Genomic DNA, 16,492 nt, shown 5'->3' with positions numbered 1-16,492 from the left:
TGGGAAGGATAGGTTGCATTTGCAGACAGACAAGACACACAAGACACAGACAGGGGCAGTATATGACACATGAGGGGGTAAACACCTTGTACGGGGAGGGTGGTTGGGAATCAGAGGCCCATGAGCCCCCAAATGGATACAGTGGGACTGAGGTCCCCACCAATGGACAGTCACCACTGCACCTTCACAGCCCCAGAGGTGGCTGTGTTGGGGGATGGACAACAGGGGCAGCCTGCCCCTCCAGGTGTACCAGGCTGCCTCCATCTGGTGCAGCTGTCCATCCAACTCGGATAAGATGACACTATGCACCATACCCCAGAACTTGTAGCAGGTGACAGGTTCCTGTCCACGCCCATGTCCATGGGGAGATGGGCCCCATCCCCTGAGGTAGTTCCACCCGAAGGTGGTGCAGGACCAGCAGATGAGGAAGTTCCAGGTTGGGTCCCAGTTGTGCTGGGGCCCAGTGCCACAGCCAGATGAGGCAGGACAGGCGGAGCCACTGGGATCTTCCTTCCCAAACGTGCTATGGTGTTGAGGTTATCTAAGATATATCAGTTAGTCATGAACAAAACATTTCATACATTAGTTATAACAGCATGCATGGGTGTTCCAATTAACCCAAACCAACAGATTTGAAACAGTTGCATAGCAAACAGAACACATGCGTAAATGGGACAACAGTAAGCATTTTAACAGCATGCAAGTTACGTTGACGGCCACCAATAATAGTATTTGAACAAGGTATATTAATAGACAACCAATTAAATATATGAACAATAATAGAACACATGTCCCAATAATTACTGATTCAGATGAGGGGTGGGGGGAGAGAAAAAAGTCCATTAACAACTGTATAGGCTTCAATTTTTCATAACAGTACTGCTCAATACTGTATAGGTCTGCCATCACTTTACATCTACCTATGGCCCATAGTTTCTGTAGCACATAAATACATACCTGTTATACTGTCAACCTGTAATGGTGTGGGGCAGACTGCGAGAACAATGGCTACATTACTGGAGGTGGCTTGTGCATGTCAGGGTTACATACTTGAAAGAGAAGGGGTAACTTGCACTGATGTTGTGTGAGTCTGCTACTGGCATACTTCTCTGGATTCCTATCTGTGTCCAAGGTTTTTGGCAGCAGTGCCCACTAGTTGTGACTGCGTGACACTTGAGGGACATGTTTCGGGGAGACTGCATGTTGTATGTACATATCCTGCTGTCCTTTGCAGGCATATGGGTTTGGACAGTGGAACAGTTGTACATGGTGTATTAGTATACCCTTCATACAGCTACTACACATACTTCTTTACCTGTAAGACCTGTGGAGAAAATATCTATTAACACTTTCTGACTGTTTCTACAAATATTCGGGATTTCTTTAGTGTATATATGCACACAGCTCAGTATGACACACTGGATCTGAACCGTGTCTGGGTGTGCTAAAATGAACAACATGGCTATTTTCCATCTCACTGAGCTACTGGGAAACTGATGTCTCTTGCTTGACTGATTTCTGCTTAATACTCTCTGGATTAGACAGTCTGACCTTGTAATCCTGACATTCATGCATGGCAGATAGTTATTGCACTGTGTATTAATCCTTTGAAATAATACAATCTGGAAAGCAATGGTTAACACAAGAATGCATTGCTGCAGGGGATGCACTGTAATACTGTAGACATTACTATTCAGGGTTCAGACCTTAGTGCATACAATATTTTATATTTCCTTTACATCTTGTTTTATAGCTCCACATTCTATTGTTTTGCATACTAGCTGGTTCTCAGAACCGCCTCAGTTACTTCATCCTGTCAATGCCACATTTGCTGTGAAGAACCTCTACACATTCTATTTTTACAACAGCATACCAGGATAAACAACAGTTTGTAGTATACATCTTTATTACAGTGAATTTACACTTTATTAATGGATATCCTGTGGATCAATATTAGTTTGACAAACATCATTTATTCATTAGACAAAGTACAAACGTCACCAGCCTGTCGACGCATCCATGTCAGTCTGTCTGCATGAGCCTCAATGTTACTAGCCCTCTCCACTGCAGCTGTAGGGATGAGAAACAAACATTATTCATACCTGTCTATCACATACTCAGGCTAGAATCTGGTACACCTATATCTGTGATACTTACAAACTACTGGAGCATGGTTGTCCCAAGCATCTTGGATCCATTGGGCCAAGAGCACCCCCTTCCACCACTATAGGTCAGCATAGTGATTCCGTACCTGCTCACCAGTTCAGGGGATATCAGTGGCACTGGTGAGGTCATGTGCCAGACAGTCCCAGGCCTCCGCTTTATACTTTGAGCCTTGGTACTGGCCCTGCAGCAATCTGTCATCATGGTTTGATACGAGGAGCCCAGCCATGACCCTGGACTCCAAAATGCCCAAGTGCTGCGCCTGAAAGCGCGAGCCCTCTCCAATACCTGACATAGCTCCTGCACAGATCAAACTACAACAGATTCTGGCTGTATTCCCACCTGTATGATTTAAATAAGGCCATATTCCCACCATTTGCTGTCATTGGACCATTTTGAAAATGCTAAGCTCAGCTAAGGTGTGTGCAAATCCACTAAGATGAGTTGAACAGTGCTTAAAGGAGTGAATGCTGAGCAGTGCTTAACAGTGCACAAATCCTTTTAACTGAGCTAACTGCTGTTTAGAATTTCTGTCTAATATATGCTTAAACTGACTCAGCATAGCTGAGCACTGCTTATCATTGCTCAGTTTTCATTTAAAAAATAGAATTGTAGATTAATTCATCATTACTAACATAATATTAAGTGTATATGATTTACTTTACATGACATTCCCCTATGTGCTTTCATTACATTACCTTGGGGTGTGACTATACTGTATGGGATACTTGTGTATACATGGGTAATTTCACATATTATATGCAATCACACTTCCATTTTGGACCAGCTACACTGCCCTGGGTGACAAATATCACTTACTACATAATTTAACATAAAAAAATTAATTTTAACAATGCTTCACAAGTAAAAATAAAGTGGCTGTCTTGGTACTCAAACCATGAACGTCTGCATGCAAATCCGGGACTCTAACCACTATGCTATTACATCATTGAGGTTTTAGCTATACATTTGTATTTAGCTGCCATGAGATGTTTAAGCAATGCTGAGCAGAGGTCCCTAACACTCAAACCAGTTGAGCTACGCTTAAACATACCTTAGAATGGAAGAAAAAAAAGGGGAAATTAATAGAACCACTTAACTTACATATATTTATACTCCTTGTCAGTCACAGTAAGGGCAATTGTAAGAGGACAAATTGGGACAGATTTTAAATATTGCTCTTACAAACTTAGAAAGTTGATAGAATAATAGGTTTTGCTTTAGCATGACTTTTCTGATGGATGTGGAGTCTTAAACTCAAATGTTTATCATTATTTAATGACTCCAATCCTCTGCTATTTCCCAGGTAGGGATGTTTGGGGAGCACACCAAAAATATGAGGCAGCATACCTCTCAACTGCACAGATCTTTGCAGAATGTCCAGATTTTTGGTTCATTTCTCATATCATTGTGGTTTTCTAACAAATCATTGGCAAATCACTCAGGGTTTAAGTAAGAAAATAATGACAGACATTTGAGTTTCAGACTTCATACCCTTCAGAAAATCTGTGCCAATGCAAAACCTGTTATTCTATCAACTTTCCAAGTTTGTAAGAGCAGTATTTAAAAGTGTCCCTATTTTTGGGCCTTTATCCCCCCCATTATTTCTGGCTTTGTATAGATTTCTTGCTCTAGGAGATTGAGAGGTATGTGAGGCAGACATATGGACATTCTGCGAAAACCTGTACAGTTGAGGGGTATGGCCATATGGCACTTTGGCAATGCAGGGGGTGTGTAACCATACCTGTCACACATCCCTTGCATTGCTTCCTATCTACATAACTGCTTTCAGTATCCACGGACACTGAAAGCACTTGGAAAGTGCCGTACAGCACTTTCACAATGCAGGGGGTGTGTGACAGTACCTGTCACACACCCCCCTGCATTGCTTCCTATTGAAATATCCGCTTTCAGTGTCTGCAGGCACTGAAAGCACTTGGAAAGTACCATACAGCACTTTCACAATGCTGGGGGTGTGTGACAATACGTGTCACACACACCCTGCATTTATTTTCATGGTCTACTGTCTATTTCAGTGTCTGTGGACACTGTTTTACTATTTTATTTGCTTTCAGTGTCCACAGACACTGAAATGCATTTAAAAAGTGCAGGGGGTGTGTTAGATGTGCGTGCACTACTTAAACACACCCCCTGCACTCAGTAGTGTTCGTGTTCACTTAGTCTTAGCAGTAGTGCACCTTCATGAATATGCAAGGTGTGCTGCTATTAAAGCTATGTGGAAATGGACATGGTTCATTCTGTGCAGGAATAGCACTATTCCTGCATGGAGTTTATTGAATCCTGGGGTCTGTTCACATTTACTGAAATTACTCTAAAATTGTTGCTTTTCTTCCTTTTTATTAGTTTATACTGAATGAAAGCGCTTAACTAATGGTAAAAACATTTTGGCCCTGTGTGTTATGAGGCATGTATTCACTTTTGGTCCCTGTGCTAACTTCTTAGTGTTGTTGGTTTTGTTTTAGTTTTAACTTAAGTTACTGGGTTGCAAGGACTCAAGCCATACACATAGATGATCATTCTTTGTATCTTTAGAAAAATCAGGAAAATTTCCAAACAATGTACGTCTTGATGACTTTTTCTCCATATTTATTTCTGCAACCCAAAAAACTAAAAATCCTTACTGACACAACTTACAACACATTCTGTCAGCTGATTTCTCTCCACCTAAATCCTGTTTCTGTAATGCCATCTTGTATTACATTAGCACTGTGGCTACATGATCAGTACTAAATATCATTGCAAAGCATTACAAGAGGGACATTATTGCTAGGCCAAGATTGTCATCTGGGGTCATAACAATCAAATGCAATGGTGGTTTCTGGGTGGCCACCCAGGATGATTAACTAGTGACTTTTTTGTAAAGGTTTCCTGTAGATGGACCATTTCACCATCAGATATGGAAGTTATGAGTACTCATCATAGCAACTGACTGTGAAGTAGAGGCCCATCTGCCATGACAATCTGCCTTCACTACTGATCTTTTTCATTGGCTCCTTTCGGACATTTAAATGGTATGGAAAATTTTAGCATTTACAGCTTTTGCTTGATCTTACTCCAGTGTTTGTGAGAGATGGCAGGGAATGGAGCATTGTGGAATGTAAATGAGCAAGCAGCCATGCACACTTACTTGCTAAGTAGTGTAAACAATATGATGTCAATTCTAAATGTTTACTGCAGATGGAACTCTTCTTACAGGTCTACCATCCTGGCGATCACTCAAACTTTTGCTCCATATCTATTGATCAACTTGGGGTACCACTCTGTTTATTTTCTTAAGTGTTCATTTAGTAGCTTGGCATTTATTTGAAATAAACATTCTTCTTTTGCAGTCCATCTGTATTCTAATTTTTCATTGCTTTTGCGCTTAAATGTTGGCTTTCTTAAAGTAGTCTATTAGTAGAATATAATTTTGTTTGTTTTTTTATTTTCTTATTATTTGTTTTGTGAAGTCAGTTGTAGTACAATACTTTCCTAATTACAAGTTTGGTTATGGCATCTTGCCTGTCGATTACTGTTCTGTTTGCACTTAATTGTTGCTATTGTTTATTTCAGCATTTCATCTGTATCCCATCATTGTGGCATTTCATTAACTATTTATTTAGTTGGGTAATAGTTTGTTGGTAGGCCGGTATTTTTGTTTCAAAGCATTCAATAAGTTTTGTAAACACATCAGTTGTAGTGTCAAATTTCCATTGTATGCTTTTTTCTTCTATTGTTCATTTTCAGAAAGAAATGAAGCTGTGTAAGTTCAACACATAAGTAAATGCATTTTAAACTATTCTTTGGATTTCTTTGGTTTTGTGAATGGTCATGCACTTTCATCTGCCTTGTTGCAGATGACTGCCAGCCTCATTCTACTACTTCACCATAAAACATGGAAAGTCTACCTTCACCTGGAGCTTCCTACATTCTGCTGAACAGAATTTTGAAGGGAGTTACCCAGTTACTGTTAATGTGCACAACAGGAACTCTCCCATTCAAAGTGCAGGCACCTGTGGTAATGATAGTTGGTAAGCTATTGTATATCCACGCAGGCTATGCCTATCTCTCACATTTTTTTATTTGATGCAAAATGGACAATGATATCTTAATGCAAGTATTACTATCTACTGCTACATTCTTCCTCAGCAATGGTCATTGTTAACTCTTTCTCTTAATGGTCCCTCTGTACCAGATGGTAGATAGAGGATTATGATTCGCTCACTGATCATAACATGCTTTTTATGTGTTCGAGGTATGGATACCAAGAAATTCACATCAAGAGTGAAGCTCAAGAGGTGAATCTTGGCATCCATGTTGACAGTACATTATACAGCATTATGATTGGTCAGACAATAATAATTCTTTGTAGTGCATGGAGCTTTATCTGCTGCAGGTACTATTCGTTAAAGGAAAATAAATAATTTTCAAAGCCATAAAATACTTAGCAGATGCTGTCAGAAAGGCAGTGTAATGTTGTCCATCACATTTATACTTAACCTTTATTACCTCTCCACTGTCTAGATTTTCTCAGACTGTCCATATTATTGCTTCACATTTTTGGTCTGTTCCTCATAAAATATATGGTTTTCAGGCACACCACTAAGGCTTGAAGTTTCAGAGTTTGTATCCTTCATATTATGCAGGCAAACACATCTTGTTATGCTAGCAAATTTGTAAAATTTTTTGTTTTGTATTACAGAAAGTTAGGATCTCATTAAGGGTACAGACAGCAGGCAGAAACAAACCTTTTGCTCTGCCACTGCCATTTACTAGTCAATACAGACAGATTTTACTGCTGAGCAGAAGACCAGATCCTAACAATATAAGCAGGAGGTGCTTATAATTGTTAAGATTGGATTGCACTACACTCTGGTGCTTAACTGGTTTGTCTTTTTCCAGATATTGGAGTATAATCAGTTGGCTCCATGAAGTACATCATAACAAAAATAATAATGATATTGAAACAAGACAATTTATACCAATGTATTGCTTTGATACAGTTGTATCTGTCCAAGGGTACCATGAGCTATGTATATGTTAGCAGCTGAAACTAAATGAATTCATGTTGGACAGATCATGTACTTCCTGCTTTGGAAGAGCCCTCATCTTCTAGGGAGGGAGAAACCTGCACTACTAACACATTCTGCACAGAAAATACGTTCTCATTTTCATATCACAGTTTTGCTTTTGTTATTTTTATTTATTTATTTATTTATTTATTTTGCATTTAGTCTGAAACTCTGATGCTTTTGTTGGCAGTTATTATCAATTTCTTTATTTATTTGAAAATGTAAGCTAAATTATGAATAAAATGTGTAGACTTATAATGTTATAGCATGTGTAGGGTATTAGGAATTTGCCATGATTTGAGATATATAAGCCATAATGGAGCATCTGCATGACTTCCAAGAACAATGACTGCCTAAGGTGCTAAGATTAGTGCATTTATGTAATACCATTTCTATCTTACTAAGCTGACCATGTCCATGAATTCTGAGCCTGCTGTAGGCAGCCAACAGATATGTTACTCAAGAATGAGAAACTGGTGCAAATGATCCTGTGGCTAACAAAAAGGCATCGACTAAACTACTGGAGGATTGTATAAGACTTGTTTATATCTTCAGCATGTATTTCTGACCTTCAGAACAGGCAGTACTGCCTCCTTTCACTACCACCAGGTTACTACTCATTAAGCTTGTCCTACGTCATTTCACTTAAGATAAAATCCTTCTGAGGTCTTATGCAGTGTAGCTCCATGGATTTTCAGCCAGGAGGAGCAAATTCACCAGTCCAGCATCAAGAAAGAAAGAAAGATAGAAATAAAGAAAAAAAAGAAGTAGTACTTTTTAATGACAAAGGATAAGTCACGAAACAGAATGTGGTGGGAATAAAAACCTACAAAGCACTACAGTGTCAGTTTTTATATGATGTGATACATCAGTATATCATGACTATATTTTTGGACTGAGTCCACCCTTTGGAGTGATCATGCCCATTTTTAAGATTGATTCCACCCTTTGGTGCTATTAGCCTTAACATATAAATAAACATGAGAGTAATTTGTCATTTAACATTATGACAGTTGTCCACTACCATAAAGTGATCTGTTGCTGCCGTGTGCAGTTCACCAAATGGTTTGCTTTAATTTTTGCTGAAAGTGATAAAAATAGCCATATCTACTGGGAGAACCACATGATGCAAAAAATGAAGCCCACCTGCTAGCTTACCTCCTCTTCCCATTCTGTGCATACGTTCAAAGGAATGAACTCGTATTCTGGATAGCCTGAAGTATTAAATAGTTCAATGTCGCTTCATCATTGTACCCTCCCAGTCACTCCTGCTGCCTCTGTCAGCATCACAAATAGAGTTATTTATTTATTTATTTGTGCTCATTTGCTGACCCTGCTTAAATTATATGCTGACAAGTTATTAGATTTTATTTGTTCATCACTGCATTTTCAGGACTGCCTGCTTGTACTACAGTCTACATAGCTTAAGGTGCCAGTGCTGCATAAAGTACCATATTTGCTCAACTTTATGATTTTTGCACAGTATGACTTGTTTTACAGTGAAGATATGAAAAACTGGAGGTGAACTGATATATAACAACATTATTGTATATTAATGGGATTATTCGTAAATGCTAACAACAGTTTCCAGGATGACAGAAAACTGAAAATGCATACTACTGTAAGTTAAAAAAATACAAACATATGCATACATACACATATTCACATAAAAATTTAAATGATTATTTTCATCAGCCATGTGTCTGCGTAATGACCATTAGAAAAAAATTAACTCCTTCACAGCCTGGAAAAAAGGTAATAATTAAGTTACATGGAACTGGTTTTCTTTATTGTGTCCACAATGAATTAGAAGACAGAGTTGTTGAGAAAATGATTTCCCAAGACTAAATTAAACAGTGGTGCTGAATTTGGAGGGGAATGCTTTGTTAAAGACAATTTTTTTAAGTTTTGCACACAATGCTAATGTTGACATGGAACACCAATGCAAATTTCCAGATTTCTCGGGTAACCATTTAAACATAATTATATCCCCTTTTCAGTAATACCCTCCCATTAAGGAAACCACCATAAAAAATTTCTCCAAAGCCAACTTCATGCTTCTTAAGACAGAAGTGGCAAACTTCACGACACCCATGCAGATGGACAATAGAGGTATGACTGCTGAATCCTACACAAATGCACTTTATAAGCACTTACACCAGTGCATGGGTCATGTTATCCCTAACAGAACCAAGATACTATCCTCCAAAAAAAGGAAGACAATCTGGTGGTCCTCTGCCATAAACAAACTCTACAACAGAAGAAAGAAACTGTTGCAAAAAAGAGTAAAATCCCATGACTGGAAGAACTCCCTGGTCAGCCTCAGTAAGAAGCTGAGAGCCCTTATAAAATCCTCCAAAGCAAGTTATGAAAACAAAATCGCCACTGATTCTAAAGATAACCACAAAGCATTCTGTAGCTATGTCAAGAATCTCAATGGCAACACTCAGATCTGCTCTGAGTTACAGCACAATGGCACTAAATATACAGAACCAACTGATATTGCCAACATCCTGGCAGATAGGTTCAGTGCTAACTTTAACTCCCCTCACACTCTAAATGGCCCATCTCTATACCAGAAGAATGCAAAGTTCCTGTAATCACAGCTGCACAGGTAAAAAATACACTCTCCAAAACCAAGAAAACAGCATTCATGGGACCTGACAACATCCCAGGCTGCGTTCTACATGGACTACAGAATGAACTGGCACCCCACCTAAGCACCATGTTCAATCATAGCCTCACCTCAGGCTTTGTGCCCACTGAATGGTGCACAGTGATGGTTATCCCACTCCACAAGGGGGGGAGCCACCATGGACCCCGGGAACTACCACCCCATTAGCCTAATGAGCCTGGTCTGCAAGGCCATGGAACGTATCATCATGGAACTTATAAACAAAGACATTGGTAATCTCCAAACTCTGAACCCCACCCAGTTCAGGTTTATAAAAGGCAGATCATGTCTCCTAAACCTGATTGACTTCTTTGAAACAGTCACCAAAGCCGTAAACAAGGGTAAGGTGGTTTACACAGCCTATCTAGATCTCGCCAAGGCTTTTGACACCTTCCTCCCACTCTGGAATTATAAATAAACTCACTAAACTAGGTATAAATCCCTATGTCACAAGATGGGTTGCCAACTGGCTCACTGACAGAACCCACACTGTGAAAGTAGCAGACTCTAAATCCGACTTCAGACCAATGACAAGTGGAGTACCACAGGGTTCAGTCCTGGGTCCTCTCCTGTTTGGTATCTACTTTTCTGAAGTACAGGCTAACACAGAAGGTCTTTGGCTAATGAAGTTTGCAGATGACTGCAAACTAGGAGCCATAATTGAAACTCCTAATGATGTGGACGTCCTACAAAAGAGCCTCACTGAGACAGATGCCTGATGTCAAAGCCATGGCCTCAAGCTCAATGCCAAAAAGTGCATTGTCATCTACTTTGGTAAAAACTCTGTAGCCATGAGCTACCACATAGGTGGTAGTCTACTTAACACTGAAAGTGTGATAAGAGGCCTTGGGACACAGGTGGACAGTAGTCTCTCCTTTGATAATCACATTGCCACAGTAGTCAGGAAATCCTTCTATGTGGCACACCTCATTACAAAAGGTTTCACATCCAGGAAAAAAGAGGTCATTGTCCCCCCTCTACTTGACACTCATTAGACCTATTATAGAGTACAATGCCCCTTTTGGTATGTACCTCACAAGACATCTACAACAACTGGAAAGGCCACAGAAATACCTCACAAAGACGATTACTGGCCTCAAACAGATGCCCTACACAGACCGTAGCAAAAAATTCCAGCTTTACTCTGTCACATATCGCCTACTCAGAGGCGATCTCTGCCTAACATAGAAAGCTATGTCAAACCCAGAGCTTTTGGACATGCTCCATTTAAAGAAATCCCAATCCCTCCGAGCTACACACTCTAGGGACCTAAACCTTGTCACCACAATAAATAGAACATGCTGGAGGGATAGATTCCTGTCCCAGAGACTTCCCATACTCTGGAACAAACTACCTATCTATATCAAACAAAGGTCCTCATTAGCACTCTTCAAGAAAAATCTTGATGATTGGATGGGAAATAGGAAATTCATCCTGGGGATCACCTCTGTGGCTCTGCTCAACAGGGGCACAGGAAAATAATTTTCTTGGGTGGCGAAAGCCAGAGTAGCTTTTTGGCTAGGCTTGTATAGGCGCTAGGGTCGATAGCCTAGTATCTACCTATGAACCTATGAACCCACAATACAATTAGTATGAAAGAAAACATCATGAGATTAATTTCTGACTTTCCTTCATTTTAAAAAAAATATATAGCTTCTTTAAAATAAGTATCGCTTGTTCCAGCCCTGTGCTCCAATTGCCTGGATATAAAAAAAAAAAAAAAACATTATTTCAGTACTGAGTTGCATTGTTTCAAAAAGCACCCTATCATTGCAGGTAGGATATTAATATTATGTGGTAAATCTGGAAAGTAAATTTATTTTTAAATTATAAAAGATTAACATTTGTGGCAAGATATATTAATTGCAAAGTTATCAGGATAATATCTTTAAAGTAGAGAAAACTTCCTCCTGCGTATAACTTTGTTGGCACCAGTACAAGCTTACAAAAATGACTTGGATAGTAAATGTTTGTGTTCATTATTGTAGTGCTGTACATTTTTGTAGATTTTGTGTTCTGTACTTACAACAGCGGGTACACTCTCTGTCCATAAAAAAAAAAAAAAAAAAAAAAAAGATCGATATGAGCTTTCCTGCTGAATATCACTTTAAAAAAATGGTCAACTTTTAATTAGATTGAACTAATTTATGTAAGCAAAGTGTTAAGTACAACAGAAATATCACATGGCAGTGAAGGAGTTAATGTAGAGTTTTCAGTTTAGAAGTCCTTGTCTGGTGTGTAATTAATCACATTATCTTTCTTTCTCTCTCCCTTTTCCCATTTGTGTCATGCTATTTAACTTTTTGCTTTCTTTTTTCATAAAAAATGTTTGTTATAACAATGTTGTTTGTTGTTTCTATTTGTTTTTTCTGATTTCTCTCTCCTCTCACTCTCTTTCTCCCCATCCATTTCATCCTCACTAAATGCCTGTTTTTAATTTTCTGTGCTGGTATTTTTATTTATTTTTATTTTATTTTATTCATTTGATTTTATACTGATTTATGTCGTATTATATCTTATTTATGTTAAAATACTATTAACTTTCCTTATTCCATTTTGCTTACTTATGTTTCTTTTTTTTCTTTGCATGTCTTACGTTTTTGCTTTCTGACTCACTTTAACCTGCCTTCCATCCCTCCTTTGTTCCTTTCCCACTGCTTCACTAAACACTGTTTTCTTACTTGATTATGCTCTGCCCTACTTTTTCTTACTGTTGTTACTTTATTCTGCCTTGTTCAACTCATTGCTGTCATTGGTCACTTTCAGAATTCCTCTACCCCCGACCCTCCTGTTTTTTCCATCCCCATCATAGGACTGGTGATTACATTGGCCATGCTCTGGTGCTGGTGGGCGGAAACCTCTTCTTAACATTGACCAGGTATTAGTATCCATTGCCTATATATATTTAAAAATACTCGACTCTTGGTTTTATAAGATAACCTCTAGACTACCCAAAACATGGCGGGCAAGGTAAATAAACAAAAGTGATTCTCCACAAGGTCTACAACATGAATGGTAGTGAAACGTATGCTGCAAAGGGCTGTAAGGTAAGTACATTTGAGCAATAGAGGTATACAAATGACAGACATATGAAATGGCTTGTAGAAGATTATGTCTTATAACATTACAAAAAACTTGTCTGGGATGGAAAACATGCAAATAAGTAGATTTTCTGAATTAATGTGTGATGATACAACCTTCTTTCCTTCTGTCAGGTAACTTAATGTTTACAGTATTTTTTATTTCACCTTTTTATAAATCAAATACCTGTGCAAAGTCCGTTGTGAGCACTGACCATTTTTTTTTCAGGAAAGAAATGAATGATTGAACGCAACAGCTTGTCTGTATACAGACATAAATTACATATTGTGTTATTATGTGCTAATGGATAATGTCACATTACCATTTGTAAACCATACATTACAGATAATTAATGCAGAAAATGATGTTGAGTATATTTATAGACACAAAAGTTATGCCATAACGAAATCAAATCCATGTTTCTTATAGATGCAGTACTATCCAGGACATGGGAGTAATTCTTTATGAGAATAAAGTGAGAGAGATTAATTAAAAAAAAAAGATCTGTCAAAACTGAATTACGGAGTTCACTTCTATATTACACATATCAGGTGAAGAATCTGACCTTGAAATTTAGTCGGTAGGATGATGACAGTGTTCAAATGACTGCACCTTTTACCAAATCTCAGTTTCTTCTTTTTGATTTCACATTTGCACTATGTTGATAGGGGGTTGGCAAAAGAAGGTTGCCATGGTGCATCAGTCACTGAAAGATACTGAAAGTATGTCAGTACCCTCTGTCAGTCATTAAGTTTGGGGGAGGGGATTTAATTGGGGGTATTTTGGTGAAAATCTGGAAGATGTAATTAGAAGGATATTTTGGTGTGCTCCAAGATCAAGACAGTTGTGACTGATTTTATGGTTAAGCTAGAATCGTCATTGCTGCTTGTGCTAATTAATCCACTGTTTAGGAAATTAAAGAAATTACTCTCAGTTGGGAGTTTGGTATAATGGTTAGGCTCTTTACCTTACAGATACAAGGTGCAGGGTTTGATTCTCACACAGGGTAATTGGCTAGGCTTAAAATTGTCCACAAGGTCCATTAGCCTAATACTAATCTATAATAATAACAATCTATAATAGTTACTACACTTTAAACTGTAGGCTAAGAGTATCCTATGTTACATTTGGCACTCTTGTTACTGATTACTTAACTGGTGCAACATACAATTACTCTGTTACTACACTTTAAACTATAGTTTAACAGTATCCTATGTTAAGTTTGCAACCCTTGTTACTGATTACTTAACTGGTGCAACATACAATTATTCTCAGTTACTACATTTCAAACTATAGTTTAACAGTATCCTATCTTACTGATTACTTAACTGGAGTGACATACAATTACTCTCAGTTACTACACTTTAAACTATAGTTTAACAGTATCCTATGTCAAGTTTGCCACCCTTGTTACTAATTACTTAACTGGTGTGACATACAATTACTCTCAGTTGCTACACTTTAAACTATAGTTTAACAGTATCCTATGTTAAGTTTGCCACCTTTGTTACTGATTACTTAACTGGTGCGACATACAATTACTCTCAGTTACTACACTTTAAACTATAGTTTAACAGTATCCTATGTTAAGTTTGCCACCTTTGTTACTGATTACTTGACTGGTGCGTCATACAATTACTCTCAGTTACTACACTTTAAACTATAGTTTAACAGTATCCTATGTTAAGTTTGCCACCCTTGTTACTGATTACTTAACTGGTGCAACATACAATTACTCTCAGTTACTACACTTCAAACTATAGTTTAACAGCATCCTATGTTAAGTTTGCCACATTTGTTACTGATTACTTAACTGGTGTGACATACAATTACTCTCAGTTACTACACTTTAAACTATAGTTTAACAGTATCCTATGTTAAGTCTGCCACCCTTGTTACTGATTACTTAACTGGTGCGACATACAATTACTCTCAGTTACTACACTTTAAACTATAGTTTAACAGTATCCTCTGTTAAGTTTGCCACCTTTGTTACTGATTACTTAACTGGTGCGACATATTGCTGTTAGTTTTACATGTTTGCACTTGGGAGTAGTACCACTATTCTCTATCCTGTCTAGTCTTTTAGTTACCACATCCAGAGCCTACACTAGTCATAGCTCATATTCTTGTATTGTTTGACCACATTCCAAATTACCACCATTTTCTAGTCCTATGTATTATATCCTTCTGGCTTCTACCAGTAGTAGGTAGTAAAACTATCTTGATTTTTTATACCTCTTTAACTGCACTGATCATTATGAAATCTCCGTCATTTCATGCCCCTTCTATAGCCAGCCTGATGGTATTTTGAAGCCAAGTAGCAGCTGTCTCATCTTTACCAAAAGCCGTTTGTTGCTATCACACAATGATTTAATATGTGAGATGTGTTTATTAAACTTTGAGGTTACTTTCTGTCCTCAAAATGCAGTCAGTAGGCACTGTGCATAAATTTACTGCACAGAGCACCTCTAACAAACCAGTTAACAATGATGCTGTTAAACACTTCCTAAGCATCCCAGACTAAGCACTGTGAAATGTCAGCTATTAGTTCACAATGCCATACCCCTATCTTTACCCAGCATGCCATAGTCAGTACACATACCTATAAGAGTCATAAGCGTGCAGACTTCAAGCCCTTAAGGCCCACTGTGACTGCATTCACTCAGACTAATGTTTAAGTAATAGGTGACTCTGTTATCCATCATATGTATCAAGCTGGATGAGGATAGGGTGGCAGTCAGCTGCCTTTCTGGAGCCAGGAACCAGGATGTAAAGAGGGCTCTTTGATCGTAGGTTTATAGGTAAGTACTAGGCAATCAGTCTGCAGACCATTAAAACCTAGCCAATCACCCTAATCCAGAAATTCCATCCAATCTCAAGAAGGCAATACAAGATAGATCATAGGAGAATTTGAAGCTATCCATCTAAGTATAGAGGCTTACCTTGATTGTGGGAAGGATGCTTTTCTACTTAACATGTAGTGGAAGTTTTTTTAAGAGGTAGAGATACATTCGGAATATCACACTGACGTGTCTTATTTAGCTGTTGAAGGTATAGTTCCTTTAACTGAGAATTTGATGAACTATTTTCTAAAAGGATTAGAAGGCCAAAAATTGCCCATGGCTGAAAAGACTAGACACAAATCCACAGAGAGGAGTGTGTAAGAGACTGGGTACACAGAGAGAGCTTCCAGTTTATTCTAATAACAAAGATTTTTGAGGCCACTAATCCTTTTAGTTAGGAATCTCTAAGTTGAGTGATATGTTTAGTAAAATACATGCCAAAAGGTGCAATATGTTCAATATTGGGTCTGAAGAGATACAAGTACATGGGAATTTAAGACTTCTTTTCATCTAGAGGAGATGTCTTTAGAAATTAAATGAGCCAAACGGAAGGTTTTTCCTAAAAACATGAATTATAAGGTTGGATTAAACAGAAATAAACTAAGGAACTCTGACATATCTCAGTTGTAAATTATAAGGTTGGATTAAACAGAAAT

The 16,492-nt window shown here is 38.2% G+C and overlaps 1 protein-coding gene across 1 annotated transcript in view; it reads left to right on the top strand.

The window, feature by feature from the left end:
- Positions 1-16,492, top strand: part of CCDC136 (coiled-coil domain containing 136) — an 852,200-nt gene that overhangs the window by 638,534 nt on the left and 197,174 nt on the right. The window contains exon 8 of the mRNA XM_044088645.1: positions 12,676-12,787. Within this exon, the coding sequence (XP_043944580.1) occupies positions 12,676-12,777 (102 nt within the window). The 3' untranslated portion in view covers positions 12,778-12,787. The remainder of the gene's footprint in view (positions 1-12,675; positions 12,788-16,492) is intronic.

The sequence above is a fragment of the Protopterus annectens genome, chromosome 11.part0, assembly GCF_019279795.1.
Source record: "Protopterus annectens isolate FY-2018-M chromosome 11.part0, PAN1.0, whole genome shotgun sequence".
NCBI lineage: Eukaryota > Metazoa > Chordata > Ceratodontiformes > Protopteridae > Protopterus > Protopterus annectens.
Note: the sequence above shows the minus strand (reverse complement) of the source record. Positions and strands in the feature narration are given on the sequence as shown.